This window comes from Poromitra crassiceps (genome assembly GCF_964638095.1).
Source record: "Poromitra crassiceps genome assembly, chromosome: 5".
NCBI classification, from domain to species: Eukaryota; Metazoa; Chordata; class Actinopteri; order Beryciformes; family Melamphaidae; genus Poromitra; species Poromitra crassiceps.
Genome location: NC_139642.1, coordinates 43,721,924 through 43,748,011, shown reverse-complemented (window position 1 = coordinate 43,748,011; position 26,088 = coordinate 43,721,924). Strand labels below are relative to the sequence as shown.

The 26,088-nt window shown below is 43.9% G+C and overlaps 1 protein-coding gene across 2 annotated transcripts in view; it reads right to left on the bottom strand.

Annotated features, from left to right (window-relative positions):
* Positions 1–26,088, bottom strand: part of stim1a (stromal interaction molecule 1a) — a 45,365-nt gene that overhangs the window by 7,427 nt on the left and 11,850 nt on the right. For both annotated transcript variants that reach the window (XM_083637675.1, XM_083637674.1), the window contains exons 4-10: positions 22,232–22,346; positions 19,697–19,808; positions 18,513–18,628; positions 12,212–12,389; positions 4,993–5,170; positions 979–1,146; positions 593–693 (exon numbers count right to left, since the gene is read on the bottom strand). In XM_083637675.1, the coding sequence (XP_083493801.1) occupies positions 593–693; positions 979–1,146; positions 4,993–5,170; positions 12,212–12,389; positions 18,513–18,628; positions 19,697–19,808; positions 22,232–22,346 (968 nt within the window). The remainder of the gene's footprint in view (positions 1–592; positions 694–978; positions 1,147–4,992; positions 5,171–12,211; positions 12,390–18,512; positions 18,629–19,696; positions 19,809–22,231; positions 22,347–26,088) is intronic.

The following is a 26,088-nucleotide window of genomic DNA, read 5'->3' as shown; positions in this document are numbered from 1 at the left end:
CAGACTATCGCAGCAAGCCTAGTAAGCCTACCCATCAGCCCAATGTCAGCGCCATGAGAGTTGCTTAGATTTCTCGTGACATATGCCTGAGTTTGATCAAACTGGACAAAATGAGATCATTTAGGCACGTGGTTTTGTTTTCTCCTAGCATTGGATTATTTGAATCACAACACATAGGATCCTGCATAAAGAATCTTCAAGTTATCTTCTACAATTGCGTATTTAATATAGATTTGTGTGGAAAATAAAAACAACCCTTACAAAAGGTGTGCCTGATTTTGGGGTTAATTTGGGTATGTTTAGCTTAAAATGCCAAAGAATAACCCTAACCCTCATATTAGAGAGCCTGACTTTGAACATACTGAAAGATTAATTTCCAGGGATTATGTGGTCAATATATGACTAACTGGTGAGCAAGGGGTAGCAAGAGATTAAAGGAAGCTGAAAACTCTAGGTTTTAGTATTTGCACGGTTGCAAGACATATTATACCAAGTTAAAGCTACAGTAACACTATATTACAATCCACACATCTAATGATTTGAGTTTTCATCACAAGTGAAAAGGTCATCACCGCTACAATCTAAGACTCACTTGGCTGCCAGGATTTTGTGGTCCACATCATCCAGGGAGGAGCTGTGGGCCACATGGAAAGTCCCAAAGAGGGTGTTCCTCTTCTTCTTGATCTTCTCTGCCTGTGAAAACATAGGACCACACATGTATCGCCATTCTGTTGCTGTTATTATCCACATGCTATGTTAAAGGGGCATCTCGCCCATGAACTATGACCAATCAATATGAATGTTCAGCTCTCTTGCAAGACCTGGATCTATCGCCCTAAGGCCCATTTTAAACCTGAATGTGATACATTTTAGTATTGTAATTCAATATGTAAAATAGTCTGGAATATAATTTACAGATATTAATTGGACTGTCTTAGATCAACTGAGTGGTATTCTCCTTTAGGTTTACAGGCTTACCCCTTCTTTGGCCACCAGCAGCTGCCGCTCAGCATGCTGCTTCTTGATGTTGTAGTACTGCACCTCCACCTCATGGGTGAGCTGCAGCCACTTCTGGAGAGAGTCTGGGGGCGACCAGCTAATGCGTGACTCCAACTCCTTCTCTGCCTTCTTCAGAGCCATGCGCACCTAAAACAAAATGTCAAAAGGGAGGTGGCAGATTAAATATATTTCTCTACAGCGTGATTTCTTCCAGCCAGTTCTAGGAGCAGCCTTGATACCACACACTGTGCTGTCACATTTAAAAGATCATTTTGAAGCATTGAGCATTGATTGATGATCATTTGTTAAGGACCGATGGATCAAGCTTTTCTTTCTCTCTCTCTCTCTCTCTCTCTCCCCAGAAGGTTCTGAACACTTGCCATCTTCAAATAGTCAGGAGGAACGCAATGTGGAATGTGGTGAGCATGCTATTCACAGACAGAAGAAGGCAAGTGAGGGCCTTCCGTCTTCACAGCCTCTTCGAAGAGTTTAGGCAGAGTAATATCTATGGGATAGGAAGACAGTCTCATGTGACACACTATCCACATGGTCCTATTATATCTCCGGAGTAGCAGTTAACAAGTCTGGACGGGGACACGGTATATCAGCGAGACGATCAGAGGAGTATTCTTGGATCTAAAATTAATGTAGCATTCTTGTCAAAAAGGTTAAAAACTATTCAAGAACACTCATACTCATAGGTTCAAGAGGCGGTCACTAATAAACAGTAACATAGGGTTTTGCTAATAACCAGTAATAATAGGGTTTGATTCTGATTGTAGGAACTTAAGTCCTTCATCTGGAAGTACTGGACTGTATGGATGTTGTCATTCAGATGGATGATTTAGCTGTAATTTTCAAACCTAGTGTTGAGGGAGAAAATAGCATCCTTGGATGAGAATAATAGACAATTTAACAAGTCATTTTGGAAAACGGAGTCCACTTAATATTTATAAAGAAGGAATATTTTGAAGCAGCTCAAGGGTAGAAAATTCACAACATTCAAACAGCGATGGGAGAGACTACATTTATAATGTTTTTGAATGCAGCTCCATTGTTGTTATTCAGGGAGGTACATGCATAGAGTACCGCAGGAATGAGTCCGGAAAACATGGCTGCTAACACTTCCGGGTTCGTTCGTAGTGGGAAATGGCAATGGGATTTTTGAACACGTTTTTTGTTATATGCGTAAAATAAGGTCTGTGGTTAACTTAACACAAGCTTATGGGAACGCTAATCTGTGTTCAGCAGGATAATCACACGAGGACCACTTTTATGAGTTTTGAAGCTTTTATGTCCCGTAAAAAAGGTGGCTAGCTAGCAAACGGCTAAATGAGACGACACACTGTCGGGGATATGACGACACACTGTCGGGGATATTAATTATACGTCACCACGTCGAAGGGCAAACATGAAAAGTCGCCTGGCCTTTCACAGCGAGGTATGCACACATTAGTATATCAGTGTGCCTTTCACAGCGAGCTATGCATACATTAGTACATCAGAGCTATGCATACATTAGTACATCAGTGTGGCTGCTACAGGACTGAGATATGACCCAAACAGTGCTACACCTCCCTTTGTTTCCAATCCAATTGACCCATCGCTAAGCCACGCCCCGAACGCAGACGAGCCAATCACAGCGCGTGCAGCTCTACAATACACTCGGACATTCTCAGCTTAGAGCTCCATAGAGAAGCACTAGAAACGCGGGTTTCCTCTGGTTTTATACATTTATAAGTTGAAAAAATGGTCAAACGATGTGCATGGGGGTAAATGCAACATTACGAGGTATCCTGGGAGGCCAGGCAATTGATAATATTAAACTAGTAAACGTAGATCCACTCACATCCACAATGCTACTGTTTTGGAGTTAAATCTGCAATCGTGGTGACAGCGAGATGACGAGTCTTCTCCCTCATTTGGCTTCGATGATCCAAAAGGTATCATAAAATCATCATGGTATTCAGAAAGTCGGCAAAATAAAATGCTGAATTATGCGAGTTTCCAGTCATTACGTTATGTGCGTGGAGTTGGTGAAGAGGTAGAGAGGAGAGGCTGGCCAGCGAGACTAGTGAAGAGGAGGCACATTGATTGATGTGATTATAACATCGCCAGACACCAGTCAAACCCTAAAACGAGGGAATTAATCCTGTTCTCCAAATAAATGTGAGGTAGTCTAAAGAGAAAAGATCCAGGAGGAAAACATGATGTTAAAAGCTGTAAACTGTGCCGTTGTCTCGCTATGAAAAACATCTACATTATTTAACGTTTCTTGATTATACAGAGGTACATGAAATACAGTAGATTACCAGGCGCCTCTCTTCAATTCGGCATATAGGCTATATAATCCACGGAGAGGTTACTCTACAGTAAGTGTATGTCAATTCTGGATGTGAGTTGTCTGTTATCCCCGCCTGCTGTCGCCCTCCGTTAAAACGTTTGATTAAAGATTCGCTAAAGCCGTTTCCAGGCATGCACGTATCGCATTTCTTTTTATCGATAGCTTTAAATGTTGTAGGCTACTACTACCATGGCATAGTGAAGTACTTTCTGATGGCTTCTAGACGATATCAGGGCTCCAAAAGTTGTGAAGAGCGTCTTGGGCTATAACTTTGACAGTGACGGCTGCCATTTACTCTAGTCAGCCTGCCTTGTGTTTGTCCAAGTGAGGACGGGGGGTGGGGCTTAGAGATAGGTAAATTCTAATCCTGACTATGATCAGGCAAATCCCTGACACAACATGCTCCTGCAATGGACCCTGGAGCAAGAGACTGAAAGTGTCTTGACTGAATTTGATGGCCTTGCATGTTGCAAATGAGAAACTGTTATTTCTGAATCAAAATCAGTGTGTGACGCAGGTGTCTGCATTTGATCACTGTGATAGTCCTGGAACGCTATGCAAGTGCCCCCTGCTTACTTGTGTGGGCTGAGCTCTGCTGTTGCTGCCAATTTCCTAATGGACAAAGAGTTTGGTGGGTGTATTTATACTATAGGCAATCTGAACTTGACAACCCTAAACATACTGTACAGCTGCCTCCCTGCCAATTGATACACACAACTCACTTAGTTTAAGTGTTGATACCCTTATCTAGCTCTATACAACTGTAATGTTTCTCCTTTGTGCTATACAACTATAGACTTTTTCCAATCCAAACACAATGTTTTATTCATCTGCGTACCTACAGTATGGGAGACTCACAAGCCCATCTATCTCTAACTCACATTTACCACTTTTTCAATATAGCACTTTCCTATATCTCAAATCTTGGGTGAGCCACCTAAGGAACATTTTTAAAAGGGAATTTAAATCGGCTTGGAAATTGCATAATATTATATAATGTATAATATAATGACGACCGCAAGAGTGAATTGTGGTGCGATTACGTCTTCCACCAACAGGGGGCAAATGTCATTCTATCAGTAGTGACAGAAGAGGAAGCCAAAGTGAACTGTGTGTAGAATACACTTTCAGTTAACAAGAAGCTTACAGTCGACAGCCTCAACAACTTCCTGTGTGAAAACACAGTAACCAGACTGAAATACATCAACAGCTATGCCACCAGCATTGCTCTTTGGATGTGTAAGGTTGTGAACCTACATGCAAACATTGTTGGTTTAACTACACACTCAAAGACTTGATCTGCATCCACTGTTTCCAAATTGGGCTAATTCTGGCATAGCATAAGTAATAGTTTAAATTGTGTTAAATACAGTATAGTAGTTAAAAATCTTTCACTAATCAAAGTAAGAGATCCCTCCAACTTCTAAACATCCCTGTTAGGAAAAATTAGATTTTCAAAGATGAAGACAAAAAAAAAGGCCCAATGAGGACAGTGTTTATTTATCCTGTGCTAAAAACTGGTGCCTATAAAAGCATCACATTGGAATAGTGAGGATTTGGGTGTTAAATTGGCTGCGACAACAAAGCCATGCCAGCTGCACTGAGGTACAAGCCAAGCATCTTTTTGAAGGAGGAGAAACTCTTTGTACCTGTTCTAGCTCCTCCTCTGCGTATTTCTGCCGGCTCAGCTCGTTCACTGTTCCTTCACGCAGCTCCTTCAGTCGCTGGGCCTCCTGCTTGGCCGAGTTGATCTCATTCCTCAGCTTCTGCTCCAGGGTCACCTTCTCCACCTCCACCGTGCTCCGCTCCTCCTGGGCTATCTGCAGCCTGAGGACGTGGACAGAACAAAGGCCGATTAAAAGAATATATATACAAAAATCTTAGTGTGGCCAAAAGACAGTTAAAAGATCAATGGCTGCTTGAACAAGTTAAACAAAAGAAATGTAGGAGAACATCTCTGTTTATGACAATGACATTTAGCCTAAGCACTTCATGAATTTCCGCAGCCAGGGTTAACGAGCGTTCCTTTTATTATTTGAGAAGAATAAAGAACACACACTCAGGGACAAAATGTTGTCATGTTTTATGGCCACGCATGACGCATAACCATACAACTGCCATGTATAGGATGTGGAATGTAGGTGTTGCATCAGCAACGCATCACCGGAAACAACAGCTAATGTGTAGAAAGCAAATGACTGTGAGCCGCCCAGCAGCTGACAATGGACTGACATCAGAGTGAGCAAAGCCAAGAATGAGGGCACAGTGACACAGCTGTCAGCGTGCACTTTTAGAACAGTTCAGCAACGTGTCTGAGACTCCTGTAGTAACCTGAACACAATCGATGTGGGGGCTTGTGTGTGTGGGATATTCTTAGGCTACTCCATAAAAATAAAAAAAATCTGCTTTCAGGAGACTGGCTTTGTCATGCATGACATAGTCATTAGTGCTTGAATAAATTATATTTTAAGCTTGTCTGTTGCAAGATATTATCAATACCATACTCTGATATGGGGCTCTCAAGGTGCTTTTGCTTATGATGGGAGCTATGACTTCTATCCAAGTTGTCCATGCAACCTCTAAGCAATCATAACAGTATTCAAATCAAATATAAGTGCCTAGTTTCGGTTTTACTGCATATGCACACTTTTGCCAAAGTTGTCATAGATAACAAATATTCAAAATCGTGTGTGCAATGAGAAAGACTGAGCAATGATGTGTAGTACTGCTTTAGAACAATCCAGATTTCTGTAAATATTTGAGTGCCGGAAACAAGAAAAAAGCTGGAGTAATATTGTTTTCAGTCACTAGGGAGCAGTGTTCTCCTCCTGTCAAGCTGACAATAACAGTAGAGGGGGCAGAGAAGAGTGGAGAGACCCCATGAAAGGTGATCCAGATGGCTGGCTATGGAAAATGTGGGTGGTGCAGTGGACAGTCTTTGCTAATGCTTTTCGACCCTGACCTCTGCCATTCTCCAGCTAAGATTTGAAAGCACTGGCAGGGCTACGCTACAATGCAGAGCCCCATGAAGAAAAGAGGCCAATGCTGTTTCAGTTGATCTGCATTGCAGGGTTCACAGGAAACACTGCTCTGCAGATTTTGAAGCAGTTGGGGGTAACTGACAGTTTTTTTTTTACCCCTCTAATAATATGACATTTGTATTTAAGTAACCTGAGTAACATTCATGTAAACTCAGTGACCAACATCTATCAATCATGCAATGTTACTGTCTAGAGGTCGCCCAGGATGTCTGTCTGCACAGTACACGCAGTGTCAGCGTGGGTGAATTAACACTAGAGCTGACATGTTAAGCAGTCATGCTTAACACCATCTCCCAACAGTGAGGTTGTGCCTGGACAGGAAATCCCGCTCCAGTCAAAGCCTCCTCCCACTGCCTCCCAACAGGCCAGGCTACTTGATACTGCCACAGGATCTGCTTGAAGGTCTGGAAAGAGAGCAGCTGGCAGGAGGGATCATGAAGAAAGGCACGGCTACAGACACAGAGGACATATCCCCCTCCCTCCCTCCCTCCGCTCCCACAGCACATGCTGCAGGACCTGCCAGCCTCTTGTAGTTGCAGTACCCTACTGCCTACTATACAGTATATGCCTTACAGCACCCCTACAGCTCCACTGCTTGGCTGTCCAGACAGCAACACATACAGGGGCTCGGATTTAGAACAGTGAAATGACTAGCAATAGAGTACCGCAGGGATGATGTATTTTTGTAGGCTTCCCCAGAAATTTCCGCCATGCTGGTTCATAGGGGGGAAAGGCTATGGGATTTTAGAATGGGGATTTCGGTTAAATGCATGAAATAAGGTCTGTGGTTAATACAAGCTGATGGGACTGGAAATTTGTGTTCAGCAGGATAATGTTCACAAACGAGGACCACTTTTATGACTTTTTAAGCGTTTTCTGAGAATCGTGTTTAAAAATGCATTTATGCTTCCAAAGCCATAAAAGTGGCCCTCGTCCACTCCCATAAACTTGTGTTAACCACAGACCACCGAAATCCCCATTCTAAAATCCCATAGCCTTTCCCCCTGGCGGCAATTTGCTACTTCCAACTGATTCCTGCAGTACTCTGAGATATCAGAGAATCAGGTATTCACAGGCTAGCTTTTCATTCATCCAGAGCAATCTAAAACATTGCATATCAGTTTATGGGAGCTGTTGCAATTCCTTTGAACCCGGGCCGGCTGCAGGAAGGACTTAGCCTTAATGGTACCAGGTGAGCCACCGGGCGCCCCAAAACAATTGACATTTAAAATGATTTTCCATAAAGAGACACGTCTTTCTACTTGATAAGAAACAGGCTATAAATGTGAAGCGATGAGTCAAATAGATGCGTATTGTTCCTCGTAGGTGTGTGGTTGCCTTTACCCACCAGAGATGAGACTCCAGTTGCACACCACCATAATGGCAGTGGGCAGAGATATTTCACAGTGTGAGTGAATGGGCAGGCAAAGCATTAGGACCCACTACTACACCCACTGTCAGGATATGGCATATAATGCAGCATTTGTATCAGTTATCAAGAGGAATCTGTTCCTATGATACCTAATATGACATCATGTTACCTGCTTTTCGGCGGTTGGCCGATTATAAGATATAGGCTAAAAGCTAGCTAGTCTACTCTGTGGCAGTCAACTAAACATGTGACAGCCTAGCAGGAAAGTAACGCCTGATGTCACCTCAATAGTCAGTCAACATTGGCAGGTGTGCATGTTCACAACTGATTACACAGTTTAAAGCATGGTTAGTATTCAGCAGGCAAAGCACACAGAAATACTTTCCACTACCGTTGTTGCACTGCTCGCATAAAGAGGTGCACATAATGTTACACATGTACTGCACTGTACTACTGTACATGGACTGCACTTGCAATTTTGTCTTTTCCTCTTTTTATCTTCTGAATATTGATATGACCGCTACGCCGCATACTTCCACTAAGACAAATTCCTCGTATGTAATCTTGACATATTTTGGCAATAAACGTGATTCTGATTCAAGTAAGAAAACATGCACCCACACACACACACACACTCAAGCTGTGTGTTACTAACTACTGAATACGGAATAAGAACTGAGGTCAAAGGCTGAGAGGAACAAGGATGTCGGACAGGATTCTGCGATTTTTGGCCAGACGGGAGGTTGTTTCACCATCATGGGCTCGTGACCGTAGACATCATATCACCATATTATTCCCGAGCGTGGCGCTGCTGCCGCTCACCGCTCCCCCAGGGGATGGGTCAAATGCGGAGAACAAATTTCACACATTGTGTGACAATCAGTGGGACTTTACCTTTACTTTACTTTACTTATCACCAGACAAAATGCCACGTGCGGGCACTGGAGGCTCAGGGGGGAGAGCAATGCCTTTCAGCCCTGCTGCTTTCTTAATGAGCTCCGGCAAATCTTCTAACAGTGCCTTAGATTTGGAGGGGCCGCCGCCTCATGGAGGAGGTGCAGGAGAGAGAGAATGCCGTGGAAGCGGGGCCCTCTCTGCCGTAACTTATCGCGTCTCCGAAATCCAGGCCTCGGAGGGGGGAGAATCGGAGGAGCCCGAGGAGGAGGCGAATGACCCGGGAGAATCGGCACAGGGGGGTTGTAATAGCAATATAAATGAAATGCAACAACCACTTCATAAGCAATCAATCAATAATTTTACTCTCACAGGGTCTCTCTACCACGGATGCGAGGTGGAGGGTAGCATCGTGGAGCGGTATCGCAGCGGCGACAACACGGCTCTCAGGCTCACACAGCCCAGTAGTCTGCACGGCGCTGAAGCTCGTCGGAGGGAAGCTCTTTGCAGTACGGGCAGGAGGCTCCGGTGGTCAGAGCTATGCCGGTGTCATGCCGAGTTTTGCACCCCCGGTTTTGCATCCCTGCCGAGAATTGCATCCCCACCTTCCGGGAGCATATTGTACTGATTTATACGGAAACGTAACTGTTCAAAAATGATATATTTGTCTGGGTAGACTTGATCTCCAAGCCAGGGGGTCTGTCCTGGCTCATGGAGACCGACTTTGATGCATTAGATCCGCGTGGAGGTGACTTCCATGCTTGGGGCTCTCTTCTGGCTCATGGAAGCAGACTTTGGTGCTTAAAATCCGGGTACAGAGGACCTCGAGACCTGGGGATCTCTCCTGGCTTTATGGAGGGGGGTGCAAATCTCGGCAGTTTGTACATGCCGAGATTTGCATCCCTGTTTTTAAGTTAAAACCGTCCCAAAATATGGTGGGGGTGCAATTCTCGGCAGGGGTGCAAAACTCGGCATGACACCGGCGTAGACGGTACATGAAGCAGGCACACGAAGCAGCCCGGGTGGAGATTGTTGGGGTAGATATACACCGAACAGCAGACCTTGCAGGGCCGATCAGCTTCGGCTTGGCTCCACCGAAAGTGCCGCCCTGGGCAGCAGCGTCGGCCGGCAGCTGGGGTTGTTGGGTGTTCTCACTCATTGTCGTAGTTCTAGTATCGAAGTTGATCTCTTGCTGGGTGAAGAAATTTGGGAACAGATGAGGTCACGACGGCATTATATAGGCCAGGTGCGGACGTCAAGGAGGAGGCATTGTCGAGTCAATGGCCCAAAGTATCTGCTGCGCGAGGGATGTTCCATCCAATAGGCGACAGCCTTAAAAGGGCGGAGCCCAACGAATAGAGAACTTTCAGTCCCGTGTTTAAAAAACCTGTCTCCAAAACAGCTAGCTGAAAATAGGCTCCGTCTGAGATGAAGAGCAAATTGTAATAAGGGTAACGAGGGCAGTTAACTCCTCACAACAGCCCATCCACTGCTGTTCAATGTCCCTAAGCATCAGGGCAGGAATGTTATTCAGCCACATGGCAAAGGCTGTCAAAGCCCCTGACTCTGGCCATGATGCCCGAAAGCTGATGCCATTTTATCCTACACTCCATCATCCATCTTCAACTGCAGTTAACTTCCAGCACAGGCGACCCCAAACTTCCCTTTCCCTTGCCCACATTAGCCAGCTCTGACTGGGGGATCCTGCACTCCCTCCCTGCTAATCTGAACACAATGACAATGTGTCATCAGATTAACATTTATCAAACTAGTGTAACACTAGTATTGATCAATCAACATCAAAGTTAGCGAATGTGACATGACCTAGTCCAAGCTCTGCCCTTCAACTATAAATATTTGTACCTTGTGCTGTCAGAATCTGTGATAGGGTGCATGTACCTGGAGTAACAAAGGAGGCATGTCCGCTGTGCGATCTGGCCCTGCAGACGATCAAAGAGGTTGGCACACCTCAACCATCTAGGCCCTATCCATGGGTAAAGGCTGAAGGCTCATGGTGTCTTGAACGCAGCACATTTGAACTCAAATTGAAACTAAAAATTGCTGCATGCCTTAATGCCGTTTACTTTGATGTAAAGACATAAAAACAAACTCAAGTACCAACTTGCCTTTCAAATGTGTCAAAAACAATTTTTTTTTTAAAGCAGACTGATCTGAAAGCATCAATGCCTTGGCTCCTTAGACCCTCATCACTGTTGCTCTTGTGACAATCTTCTACTAGCTCCTGTTTAGCAAACGCATGCTTGCTAATGGCATCATGGCAGAAAAACACCCAGCCTGACGAGGACATTTCTACTCCTCCCAATAACTGCTGCAAGTGCCATCTGGAAGACATTTGGATTCCCCTTAGTAAGATTGAGCAGAAGACCAACTCAAATCTTTCAAGAAATTGAATGACTGAAAAACTGCGACACCAGATAGAATCTCCATCTGAACAGAACACATTGTCCATTCCTCGCACTATTGCTTTCATGTGTCAATATATTATGTTAATTTTTATCAGTAATATTTACATTTCATTTGAATTTGACTCAATAGAGTAGCAGTACCGCAGGAATGAGTCCGGAAGACCTGGATGCTAGCACTTCCGGCTCATATACGTGTAAAAGGCAATGGGATTTTTGTATGTTTGGTTAAATGCATGGTGGTTACTGGGCAACAAAAGTTTATGAAACAGCTAAGTTTGTGTTCAGCAAGATAATCTTCATAAATGAGGTCCACTTTTATGACTTTTGCGTTTTCTGAAAATCGTGGTTTAAAAACATGCATTTACGCAGGGACTTCTGGGTAAGCCTACAAAAATACGTCATCCCCGTCTGCGGTCCTCTATTCAGTTGATTCATTACATTGCATTTTTTGGGGCAATTGACAGCCCTAGTGGAGTGATTTGTTAAGAGTCACAGTTCTCTCAGCCTTTTATGATTCAGATATAATCTTTCACATCCTGTTTCTGAAGAATGTCAACACAGCCTTGTGAAAGTTGCCACAACCCATGACTTGGGTCAGCTAACCAAATTCACTATAGACTGTTTTCATGGAATTGTGTCTTATGTCCTGTCAGTTATCGTACTAGCAAACACTGCAATAGGAAATAAGCTGGGGGCAATTTAGAATGTTTATGTTGTCGAATTGAAACCATCTATACTGTCTATAGATGGTTTCAATTCAACTCTATAGAGTGCCAAAGGCACGCCACGCGCCCTATGGGATTACATCCGCCATTCATTTTTCCATAGAAATTTCATAAAATGCTTAAAATGACATGGTCAAACCAAGCGATTCAGCTACACTATATTCAGAATCAGGAGAGACCATGGAACATTTCACTTGGACAAAAAACAAACAAGCAAACAAGCAAACAAACAAACGGTGCACCAGCGTATGTGATCTATACTTTACACTATGGGATGGGGAGTGTGTGTTTGAGGTACAAACAGTTTTAATGTGAACACTTAAAACTAAAGCTGAATAATGTTGTGTTCAATGTGGAGACAAACTGGTAGATGCAGCAGTTTGTCCTGTGGGTGGGGGGTAAACTCTTACTTCTGCTGTAGGTCATGCAGACTCTGCTCCGCTCTCTGCAGGCCCTCCAGGTCTTTCATCATCTTCTTCATGTGGTCCTTAGAGTAGCGGTTCTGGATGAAGGCAAACCAGCAGCCGCCCATGCCGATGACTATTGACACGACCAGCATGAAATCCTTCAAGTGGTTATGTCTATTCACTGGGGACACAGGAAGAATGAAGAGGAAGTGATATGTTTTAGTATGGCGACATATCAAGATGAAAACGTCAAGCCTGTCTAACTGTGAACAAGCTTGACATCATGGATTCTATGTGTAGTTTAAGTCAATCTGGAAGGAAGGGGAAGAGCTGGCAGTTTTAACATAGCCTAGTCATACTGCAACTGTTGTGAAGCAACACAAATAGAAGGGAGTCAGTAGTACAAGTTCAGGTTGGGATAAGCTGGTCCTAACACAACCTATTTCAGTCTGGTAACTGATGCTAACGAACAACACACAGGAAAGCAAAGAAGAGGAAATGCGACATTCTGCTATACAGCAGAATGCAGTCATAGATCTGGTCCTCCTGCTCTCCTGAGCAGGCAGGAGCGAGGTGCGGGTATGCTGTCAAGTTGTCAATGGATTCATAGCTGTTCAATTCCAAACAGTCACAGCCAGCCAGGCAGCAACCACCAGCAGCTCATTTATAATTAGCCACAAAGCCCAGATGAGTTTTGAGATCATCTTTCAGTTTCAAGCATGGAGAGAGCTTTTACAAAGGCCATTAAAAAAAGGGAAAATTCAGCTGTGAATTAATTTAGGATTTAAATCCTGAATCTATAAGTCTGGTCATTTCTGTCAAATCAGAAAATATCACTGTTCTGTGGAAGCTTCGACAGAGCCGGGAATGAATAGCCTTGTGAACCAGATGATCTTGCGAGCGGAACTTGTCATAAATAATTGACATGTGGTTTTCCTGTCGCTTGCAACATTTTCACCCAGGCAGGGATGCTGCCACCTTGCATTATGCTAAAGAAGACTTCAACCAATTACTGCGCTGCAAATATGAAAATCACTCACAATGAAGCATTAACAAAAAACCCAAATTACAATAAACTTTCTATAACTACAGATATTGTTACCTACTTGCTACCTTACTTAAATCCTGGAATAGATTCTACAGTATGTGTCTATCATGATGAAAACACTATGATGTTTCATAATCACTGGTGTTCTTTTCACAATTTTACTTCCTGATTGCCACACCTGTTACTTCTGTGCTCATGCCACTAACAGAAGCAACCGCAATGGCAGCCAAAGAAGATAATAGAACCAAGAGAGCATACCTCACATCTGACCTTACAGTATGCCAAACGTCCTGTGTGACAGGCAGGCAGCGTGGCCAGACGTGTGATCAACTCACAAGTCTAGCTAGGATTTCAATGGAGGGATAAAAAAATAAAATAAAACTTACTTACAAAATATAGCTACATGAAATCAGATCAAATTCTTTAAGATTTACATTTGTCAAACCTCAATCCCATTTCATATTTTGCTTTGTTTGTCTTTCAAACCTGCCAAGGGTGTGTGAGGGAATGAGCTCTCAAAAGCACTACCTGCTTCCTGTAGTGAGACAAGGAGGAAGTCAAATGAGGTGAAAAAACAAACAAACCTGTCGGTCTATGAGGAACCTGCATCGCTGTGGATAAGATCACAGAGGACATGCCAGCGAAGAGACAGATCCTTACAAACTAACCGCTGTACGCTGGCTGGTTATTTACAAGGAGCCAAGTGACCCGACGTCTCTCCCCGTGGCACACGGCCCATTTCGCATGTCCCCAATGTAGGCTAATCATAAAGGGAGATCACTAGGAGGCCTCTAATGTTTGTGCTCAATGATCAGCCAGGGTGACCCATGTATTTCCGTAGGGCTTGCTTACAAAAATCCAGATCAAACACAGGTCAGTCAGAGCCAGAACAGCAGCACAGTCAAGCTGTTGGAAGCAGCAGGGGAAGCTGGCAGACTGGGGGACTTACAGTACAGCACAGCAGAGCTATGGGCCTGTGTCACTGTCTCTTCTCAATCCTACAGAACAAGAAGACCACACAGCAGAGAGATCACAAGGCTCTGGCTATATTTACTCATCACATCTTATTTGCCTAAACCCCATCATTGCTTCCTGTGAGCATTTGCACAACTCTCAAATACGCGGTCATGATATTTGACTGAAAGAATGTAATATTTGACTGAAATAATCTAATAACACGGTGTTCTAATGTTTATTATTAATTAGGTAGAAGCCATGAATAAGGGTCTCTTGCCTCATTTCTGCACTATATACTGCTATCTTTATTTTGGGTTTTTTCCCGTCTCATGTCTTTCTTGTTTTCAAACTGTGCAAAATAAATAGAGGAAAAAACATGCATGTACGCTCAATTTACCATGGGTCTGCATTGGGTAATTCAGACGAATACCGTATCCATGAGGTCATAATGAGATAAGTTCCTGATGACTTTTCCTGATGCTGGTCTAATCACTGCCAACATTATCTGTCCAAAACAGTCTGCACACACTAGGTGGCCTTTTCTGTTATCGTCTCAGTCTCGTCTATGTAATTTGCTACTTCATAAATACTGCATGACTGCCTTTACGGAATGCCACCAAGAAGACAGCCCAAAGTGACATTTAATTAACCGTTACACTGGGAATGACTCGACACAAATGTGTTTTTGTTCCATTATGCCTTTGGTGAACAGCTTTTTGTGTGGACAATGAGTCACAAACAAAGCAGTAAGTGGGACCACTTTGGTCAAACTGTGTTAATCATTGCACAAGTGTCCACTTCTGAGGCCGAGTAGGACCGAGCCTTTGTGAGATGTGTCTTAAAATGCTGCCGCTATATCCAGTGTGACTATTAGCTGGACCCCCCTGGCTTTGAGAGGCTGTCAAAACCAGACAGCCTCCCTCTGATGCCTTCCTTCGGCTGGGACTCTAACAAAGCACACGCACAATGACACATGCCAGACACAGACATGCTTCCGCTCTGCTTTTACTTTCCTTTGCAATCACTCACGTTCTATGGAGGGCTCATTCATTTCCCTCTTGTTTACATAGCCTTGTTGCATCAGCTCTCCTCTTCCAAATATGCAGCATTTCCATTTTAACTTGTCTGCAAAGTATATTTTACTGTTTCTTCAGTTAAAACAGTGTGCAGAACTTCATGGGGAGGGAAGGATCTGGGGCAATATTAATATTTTGTAGCCTTACATAAGCCCTAGTCTGTGACTCTCCCTACTTCTAGGCCTAACAGTGCAAACCCCAGTATAGGGCGTGCCATGCTTCAACCCTCACCACAAAGCCCTACACGTTAATCATGTCAATTCATATGAAAAAAACTGAGCATTTTTTGGCAGTCATTCTGGGACCATGTTTTCCCATGCTATCATTATACTGCAAAGGCGGTCAAGCCTGGAGGGAAGCAGTTCAATTTCTATTGTAATTCACTACGCACAAAAGTATGTCTCCTGAGACACACCCCGACCCGTCAAATGTGATGATGCTGCAGTTCCCTAAACAAGAACAAAAACCTGAAAGCTCACATTCTATAGCTGCAGACTGGAGTAGAGATAGTGGAGAGGGGAGAGGAGGACTGCTGTGTTTATTTGTCTGATTCTATAGCTGCAGACTGGAGTAGAGATAGTGGAGAGGGGAGAGGACTGCTGTGTTTATTTGTCTCATTCTATAGCTGCAGTCTGGAGTAGAGATAGTGGAGAGGGGAGAGGACTGCTGTGTTTATTTGTCTGATTCTATAGCTGCAGACTGGAGTAGAGATAGTGGAGAGGGGAGAGGACTGCTGTGTTTATTTGTCTGATTCTATAGCTGCAGACTGGAGTAGAGATAGTGGAGAGGGGAGAGGACTGCTGTGTTTATTTGTCTCATTCTATAGCTGCAGTCTGGAGTAGAGATAGTGGAGAGGGGAGAGGAGGAGTGCTGTGTTTATTTGTCTCATTCTATAGCTGCAGACTGGAGTAGAGATAGTGGAGAGGGGAGAGGAGGAGTGCTGTGTTTATTTGTCTCATTCTATAGCTGCAGACTGGAGTAGAGACAGTGGAGAGGGGAGAGGAGGAGTGCTGTGTTTATTTGTCTCATTATATAGCTGCAGACTGGAGTAGTTAGTGGAGAGGGGAGAGGAGGAGTGCTGTGTTTATTTGTCTCATTCTATAGCTGCAGACTGGAGTAGTTAGTGGAGAGGGGAGAGGAGGAGTGCTGTGTTTATTTGTCTCATTCTATAGCTGCAGACTGGTGTAGTTAGTGGGGAGAGGAGAGGAGTGCTGTGTTTATTTGTCTCATTCTATAGCTGCAGACTGGTGTAGAGACAGTGGAGAGGGGAGAGGAGGAGTGCTGTGTTTATTTGTCTCAGTGCGCAGAGAGGCGTGTCTGGAATACAGAGCAGCCGGTTCTCACCTCAGTTCACTTCCTCAACCACACAAATTGACAGAACTGGTCGTGTGGAACAGGAACTGGTTTCTCTACAGACGGGGTAGTTAAAAGGATTATCCTTATTTTCTTTTTCTTTTTTTTAACTGCACGTGATAGGTTCTTTGGCTAGGGTGTGAATGTTGGCCCAGGTCAAACGAATGCATGGTTTGGTTCTCTGCCATCAGTGCACAGCGTCAACCAGGATCTGAACACAATTTGAGCCAGACTATTCTGAATTCTAAATTCTGATCACGATGCATTTACACCTTGCATTAGCATGCATTTTTCCCTATCCAGATAACATCCAGATAACATATCCGGATACAGGTCATATTTAAAAAAACGGTGTAAATGGGGTGTCGATGAACAGGAGCAACATCATTCAGCCTAAAAAACATTTTGTTGTTGGCTGGTGTTACTGTGAATGACATGGCCGGGCATTTTCAAACACCTCATGGTTTATCTATGACTCCCTTTCATTAAGCAGTTAGTAAATTCTGTTATTGTCAGTATTGAGATTACCTAAGAACCAAACCATGAATTTCAATATCACGTTTAAGACAAAACAAAAAACAAACAACAAAAAAACGACTGAACTGGAATACCAATGGCTTATCCCTGAAGACATTAGGAAACACTTTGAAAGAGAGAATGAACTGGATTTCTTAAGAAGATGCTACAGTAGTAGTTTTGATTATGGCACAGTAAACTACATTGTCTTTTGGAGGGTTAGCATGTGACAACTGACAGGTGGGGTTAAAACTAAACTAATAAACTGGGACACTCAACGTTGATTTAAAAGCCATGGAATAAAAAGTTGACAAAAACATCAGGGGCCAGTTGCACCAACTGGTCTTACACTGGTCTTAAGCTAAGTTGGTCGTAACTTTACGACCTAACGGCTACGCCGGTTGCACCAAGACGGCTTAAGCCTTCTTTTCACTACGACCAGGCGTAACTCTTACGCCTGGTCAGGAGGAGGCGTAGAGCCTGCCTGTAACAGAGATCTCCGGGGAGACCTTTTTGAGTCCTTACCGTCATCGTCGTAACACAGCCAGTTCTCCGTCTTTGAAGCACGATGTTAGATTATAACTAACTAGTTGTGTGGCTTAGCCTTCCCAAATGTTGCCGTTAATTTTTTAGAATTTAATACATAGAATTGGGAACGTTACATTCAATTTCATTCAGAATGTCTGGCTCAATCACCGCCATTTTTTCCCCGGAGCGAGGGAGGGTGGGATGAGGGAGGGTGTAGTGATGCACATACAGTAGTGGCTGATAGAGCGTAGTGGCACAGTGACGCTCCAAGCAGGTCGCGAGGCACATTTTTGCAACATCATCCAATCAGGGTGCATTCCCTGGCAAATCACATGGACGCGCATTGCTACGACCCGCGTAGTTAAGACCAGACGTAAGCCGTGTTGGTGCAACAGGCGTAAATCCACTCTAAAGACTGGTCTTAACTAAGACCGACGTAGGAGTTACGACCAGGCATAGTTAAGACCACTTGGTGCAACCGGCCCCAGGACGATAAGGGAAATACAAGCTTAGGTTGACTAAATGAAGGCCATTGTTTTTGCTTGTCTGCTATGACTGTTGCTCATGGCCAAACATGGCATAATGACATTTTACTATTGATCTCTGCACCATGCAACTCTTTGTCCAATTCTACTTCCTCAATGTCTTGAAGCTAGTCATCTGTAATGGTATTATTAACACAAGTCACAATATGGCAAGGCTCCACTGTGCAATACTGCATATTGATGATGATGGAATGAACGTTTTACAGTACTCAGACATTACATTCACACAGCTCATTCAAATAGATTAGCTACAGGAAGTAAAACAGAAGAACCTCACTTACTCAGTGGGGCTCCAAACAGTACAGTGTCCAAAGATTTGAGCTGCATCTTCTGAACGTGGCTGCGATCCAGTATCTTCAGAATAGAGAGCGTCAGAGTGGCATTCTTCACAGCAAGCCTGAAGAAGAACAGAGACGCAGCGAGTTTTAAAATAAGTTTGGTACTTGGTAGAAACAGTGAGGAGCACAGGAGCATCTGCCTTTTTTCTAAAACACAAATGTACTGTGACATTTCTTAGTATTTGGGACTGTTTCTGTGCCTCAGCAGAATAATCTCACCTTTGAAGTGTTTTGACTAGAGTTAAAAATCAATGGGGTTTTATTTATACCAATGCCATTTTCAATTCCTCTTGACAATTCTCTAATCTTGTCCGAGATCACCAAATTTGGAAACACAACTATAGCCTAATTTATGTTAATATTTCAGATAGAAAAGCTGGAAAAATGCTAAAATACAAAACTACACTCAGCAATCAGTTCCACTCTTCTCAATGTTTATTTGTCAATATGCAACTGTTGGCCTACAAATTATTTATTCAAGTATGTTATAGACAGTGCCAAGAGAGAGGGCCATTTGTCACATGCCATTCTCTATTTAGATTCTACAAAGTGCATCATTAATTTTGGTGCAACTGCATCCAAGTTATTCAGCTGTTTCAAGTTGTAGCCTATGTTTTCATTCAAAACAGCAGATAATACTTACCTCAGTCCAAAATAGTTTGAGAGGTGGTAAGCCCCACCAGTCAGAAGGGAAAAAAAACTATTCAATAAACGGGTGTAATCTATTTCCAAGTATGTGTAATTCAAGTCCTTAACAAATCTTCAGAATCCGACCAATTAGGGCGAAGCTACACTAATTGTTTAATGCACTGATTGTACTACGGTACTTCAACAGCTGTAGATATAGTGATTGGATGCCATGCTTGGTGGTAGAATTAATTCAAATCCCACTGGATAACAGCTGTAGATATAGTGATTGGATGCCATGCTTGGTGGTAGAATTAATTCAAACCCCACTGGATAAACTAAAAAAATGATGGCCAAGATGAAAACAAGGCTGTTTTTCCTACTTTGTGAAAAGTTGTTATTTTGGTGATAAGATTTTCACCGGACAGGGATGAACTGGTCACACTTCAGAATTGTGCTGCAGGTTAGGACAAACATCAGCAGCTTGTAATATCACTTACCTTGGCATGGCGCTTCCATTAAAATGCATCTTGCGAAAGGCTTCCACATACTGTGGCAGCTCCACATAGGTGATGAGCCACTCCACCACCTCGTCCACCGTCCAGTTATACACTGAAGGGGGAAAAGACAACCCAAAAACATGAACGTCAAGTCCTCGCTGACTCGCTCCTCTGACACCTACAGTACCCAGCAGATAGGGCTATCCATCACAGAGTACGCAACTTGAGACTTGAGAGGGACATCTGTGATTGCACTCAACATTTTATGACCATGTACACACCTATATCCTAAATCAGCTACGAGGTGTCCGCTATCATAACATATACACTGGCTTGCTCTCAATAAAAACAGGGGAAGGGAAACCTCCTGGCATGGAGTCTGTTTGGGCTGCCTGTGTCAATGTACAGCGTGCTGCCGGCCTGAACAAAGACCCAGCTGGCGCAGGACCTCCTGAACCCGAACAAGAAGCTGCATTGCGGGGTAAGTCAGACAGAAGCATAGAAGCAAAAAAGGGAGAAAAGAAGGGAAGCTAAAGCAAAGGGTGTGAAAAGGCATGAGTCAGTCAGTGTAATGGACACTGCTCTTAAAGAGAACACGACAGGCCAGCTAAACCCATGGCAGGAGGAGGTGAGAGTAGGGTCACGTGTGACTGTGCATGTTGTGTTGACAGACTCGATGACTCCTCCTCTGCCAGGAGCTGATACGTGGAGGACTGCACTTTGCTTCACAATGCTGATATGCCGGCTGGTCAACTGCCTTGCTCCATTGTTGGGTGAATGAGGAGCAGAGGTTGCGTTAGACTTTCTTGGTGTCTGTAATTTTGACAGACAGCATTCAGATTTTTTTGTCATTGTAAAAAAAAATGTTGAAAGACAGAAAATATTTGGCTGATGAGGAGTCTCTACAGAGAAAAACCGTGACCCACCCACCCTGTTCTTTTTTTGGTCATGGAATCAAAGCTGAACTGTACTTTTGATGACTATCAGAAACACTGCAGTCTGCTGGGACTGAGAGCCAAAAGCACAAGTATTATCAGCATAGTGCAAACAAACAATCAGTATGGGCAGAGCAGCATATCAAAAGTGTGCAGAGTGAGATTCAGAGTGTGAAGAGTGAGATTCAGAGTGTGCAGAGTGAGATTCAGAGTGAGATTCAGAGTGTGCAGAGTGAGATTCAGAGTGTGCAGAGTGAGATTCAGAGTGAGATTCAGTGTGCAGAGTGAGATTCAGAGTGAGATTCAGAGTGTGCAGAGTGAGATTCAGAGTGTGCAGAGATTCAGAGTGTGCAGAGTGAGATTCAGAGTGAGATTCAGAGTGTGTGCAGAGTGAGATTCAGAGTGTGCAGAGTGAGATTCAGAGTGAGATTCAGAGTGTGCAGAGTGAGATTCAGAGTGAGATTCAGAGTGTGCAGAGTGAGATTCAGAGTGTGTGCAGAGTAAGATTCAGAGTGTGCAGAGTGAGATTCAGAGTGTGCAGACTGCAGCGTGAGATTCAGAAGTGGCTTTTAAACATGAAGTCTGGATCATGTCTGGCTAGCAGGATATTTTCCGGTTTTACCTTTTTAAACATGAGGGGTCTTTGTTTAGAAACAGCTGGAAATGGTCAGTATTCTCTCTGCCAGTGGGCGGGGGGAGGGGGTGCGGAGCATGCACGTTATTCCCTACAAGGCAAATAGTTGTCGTGTGAGTCGTCGTCAGCGCTGTGCTAAATTGAAACGGCTTTAGCAAATCTTTAACCAAACTCCATTCAAAAACATGCCGTTTTAACTCGAGGGTCCATTCCGCCCGCGAGGGGTGGCAGTATGCCAAAAATGAGCGCTTCCGCCTTTGTTACATAAAGCCGCCCAGTCAAAATAGTGGTCGGACCGTCGTCAATCACTGTGGGTGATTTATTTTACAAGTGGCATTCAAGTCATATCTGACTAGTTTTCAATGTATTTCTCCCCACAAAAGTTAGGCTAGGCCTATGTCTCACTTTTTCTGACATGGATCAGCAGCGCAGCAGTAAGCTCTCTCCTCTCCTCGCTGTGATGCACCGGACCTGCCTGCCTGCATAGCTGAAGCGCATTGGGATCCCTAGGCTCTACCAAACAATTCAAAGCCGTTTGCAGCACTTGAGGAAACCGTGAGTTTGCTCGTTTAATTCGTTGATATAAGCGATTGCCCGAACGATTCATTAATTAATAAACTAGTGAACGTGAAGTGCCACCACCCGCCCACTCAGACATGATCGGGATTATGAGCTGCCAGTGTTTAACAGCAGCTGCTTTTCCTATTATGCGTATCCTATACCGGCGACCGAGATGAATATGATACGGACTCGCGGGAGTGCGCGTAGGCCGGCTAATTGTTGTTTAACATGCAGGCCAACCGGCTAGGAGCTGGTTATAATACGGATTCCACTGCATGTTAAGAAGTGGCTAGAGTGTGTAACTCAGACTGATTTACGCAAAAAGATGCAAAGAGCAAAATGTGTCTGGGAGAAGGCGTGCTTTGTGCAGTTGCTGCTGGAAAAAGAGAGGCTGCAGTGCCGTACCTTCAGAGCCTTTCCATGCGTTCCACAAGTCCTCAACGCTGATGAACTGGTCGTCTCCATGGAAGGTGTTATGCTTGGCCTTGGGATCATGGTAGTTGAGATCCTCTCTCAAGAACTGGAATGACAGGGATGTTTTATAGTGGTTACAAAGACAATAAAAGTCTTATGTGAATCACCAAGAGCAGTTACTTCATTTCAATGGAATGAGAGTGCTCTACTCAGTGGAATGCTTTAGTTTTACTTTAACCTCACAAAGGATTCAACCCTTATCAGCCCACAGCCAATGCACACATCCTGAACAACAGTCCTCTTCAGTAGTGTTAGGCTGAATAACAATCCTGAGGCCAAAGACACTTTACACTTTCCATCAATTTTGCAAGCTTGCTGTAGACTGGCTTGGATTGATTGTGAGCGCTGAGCATTGTGACCAGTTTTATCACGACGGTCTGGTCACAGCAACATGTAGGTTCATTGTGGATCTTCCATAAAAGGCAATTCAAAAGGCCTATGTGTGCACTTTCTTCACTCACTGTGAAAGGACCATAAAATACTATAAATATCTCAACTACCGTAAATTCCGGACTATAAGCCGCGGCTTTTTTCCCGTTTTTTGGCCCCTGCGGCTTATATAACGGTGCGTCTTATCTATGGATTTTTTCAGAAAAAAAAAAAAAAAAAAAAAAAAATCTCTCTTTTTTAGCACTCTTTCTAACTATAAATCCACTTCTGTTTTAATTTCCTCTCTTGCCCTCTTTTCACCACACCGCGGACACTGTGTGCACTGTAAAAATAAACAACGGTGGTGTTGTGTTATGTTGTTTTGTTGAAATGTTGTAATACGGTAAATGGGAGCTTCCTCAAACAGCCATCTCTTCCCGACAATCCCCTCTGTGCGTGACCACTTACATATGGTAATTACGGTAAGCAAACGGCCACTCGGGCAACAACTCCCTCCCCCGACTACCAGGAGAAAATCACAAACTTCGGCGAATTCACACAAAGGAAGATCAAGGAATATTCACAACAAGACGAGCAGTAGAAGCAACACTCTCACTTACCATGGGGAAGGTACGCAGAAATTCACACGAGGCAGCTTTCAAGTTGAAAGCAGTCAATCTCGCATTAAAAGAGAGCAGCCGCCGATCAAACAGAGCAGCCGCGCGTAACCTGGGCAAAAGGGACTGTCCGTCCGGGGGAGAACTACTGAACAACTCCCTCCCGACTATCAGGAGAAAATCACAAACTTCGGCGAATTCACACAAAGGAAGATCACGGAATATTATAGGAGTGTGAAAACATCCACAATTACCAACGGGTTCCAAAACGCTGGACTGCTGCGGGATGAAGAGGATGACGCCACGGGGACTGCCCCCTAGTCCGATACCTCACGAGTCCGATACCTCACGAGTCCGACACCTCATGGTTTTGGGTTAGGGTCTGGGGGAGGTTAGGTTTAGGCGTGGGGGTGGGAGAGGTTAGGTTTTGGGTTAGGGTCTGGGGGATGTTAGGTTTAGGCGTGGGGGTGGGAGAGGTTAGGTTTTGGGTTAGGGTCTGGGGGAAGTTAGCCTCTTTTTTCGGACTCGTGAGGTGTCGGACTCGTGAGGTATCGGACTCGTGCCATGGCACCTGAAGGAGAGAGGAGAGTGGTTGACGAAGCCACCCTGAACCTGTTCGTTTCCGACACTGAAGATGAGGACTTTGGTGGTTTCAGTACGCAGGAAGAAGAGGAAGACGAGGATTAGTGACTTGACTTCTCTGGTTACAGGTTTGCTGCACATATACGGTAGCCTATTGTTGTGTGATTTTGTCTGGGGATTAGTGACCTGACTTTTGTTTTGTTTTGTTGAAATGTTAATAAATGGGAGCTTCCCCAAACAGCGATCTCTTTCCCGACATTCCTCTCTGTGCACGAACCCTTTCATATGGTAATTAAACATCAAAACACCCGCGGCTTATAGTCCGGTGCGGCTTATAGAAGAAAAAAATAGTCAATTTTGGTCCCGCGGCTTATACACCGGTGCGTCTTATAGTCCGGAATTTACGGTATACACTCTGTACACTCTACCATAGCAGCAAAATGACTGCAAGAAATCTGTATCTTTAAGCCTGTGCATAACGTTTCCCACTAGAGATTTAATGACCTGAAACGGAACCAAAATCCCTCTTCACTCATGTTAACAGTTATTGTACAATACAACATCTGTGTCTTAATCACCCAGTAAAGATAGTGGAAAAATACCTTATTGAACACTGCCGAGAGTTTTGACCGTATTGAGAATTTGTTGGCAAACTTGTTGTCAATGGCTAGGCTGGATTGACATTACACAGGTTTCCCTTTGACTTATTCAAGGAAGGCTTTGGCAATTCTCAACCCACTTTGTATCATTACAATGTTGGTAATATATGCAGATGCACAGTGTTTACCTCCTCTACATGTTTTCCTGCACCGAGAGCTCTGCAATTTATTCCAGGCACTTCCGTCTCAGACTGACACTGAAGTGGACAGATGGTCTGCTCGAGGGCGGCTGTTCAAACTACAGATTGTTTATTTTTATTTTTTCTGTATTGTGCACATCCACAGAGAATCACGTCAAGAGCCTTAACGAGCGTTAATGACCCATACTGTACTGGGCAGCAGTTTCTGCAAGCAGACGAACGGGAATTCCTTGGTGCAGAAAACATATAGAAGGTAAACACTGTGCGTCTGCCTATATTACAGACACATTTAGACTACCGTATATATATTTGTTCTGACACATCACTGCAAAAATCAAACTTTCCAATAACAAGTCAAATGAAAATGATTTGAGGGAGTTGCCCATTAGTACAGTCTGCACTCTACAGTTTAAACCTGCAATTACCAACACTACTTCCATTATGTTATAGGTCATCTTATTCTTAACCACCAGGTTGGATTCTTTTCAGAAGAGGAAAATCTACATAACAACTTGCACCCCCACAAAATCCAACTCATGCAATATGAGTGGAGGACAGTAATAATATAAGTCATGATGATGATGCCTATCTTTCTTGATAGATTTGTGTGGGAGTGTTTCACTACAGGGCTGAAAGATGGTCTGCACTGCAGGTGATATAGCATGCTGCAGAAAACACTAGCAATCTAGCAGCTTCTCTGTGTAATATAGCATTGGCCCAGGACTCAGTTTAGAAGAGCCACGTGCCGATTCTAACCTCAGTATGGCATTAGCAATCACCTCATTATTCAATCACTGAAACATAACAGGAAGCAGGACCACTGTCTTGAAGTGCTCTCAACCGTTTTGAGCTTTCAATTTCCTGGCTCAAAGCCACGACCGATATGAGTGTTCACTGCAGTGCACTTGATTCTTCGCCTCAGGGATTTCTGCAAGCCAAGTCAGTGCCTCTTCCAAAAGCACAGAGACTGCTGTGAGTGAACGGCTGCTTGGTTTGCTTCTAGCCTGAACCAAATGCAACCAACTGAAGCAACCTGCCATGAGGCTCCAGGGGAGGCCTCCTCAAGGCCACAACATGGAGTTCAGACTAGAGGCTCAGGATGGAAGCTCAAAGGACTGCAGGCTGTCTGCTGCAGGCCACAATGCTGTCAGTGTAGCACTAGTGCTGGGCGATCATTCAATACCACATTTCCTCTATTGTTGGCTCATCCAGGCCTTTATTTACCTCAACTACAGAGGGTGCCAGGTCTTTTTGGAAGCAGGCTTATATTAGAGACAGGCCTGTATTTCTAATCCCCTCTGTTTGATAAGTATATTTGTTCATATTTTAGAATGAAGCCTCCTTGTTTCCTGATGTGCTTCTGCTGTTTTTTTTTTTTTTTACTGCAATGCATTATGATAATTACGGTAATAGACGACGGC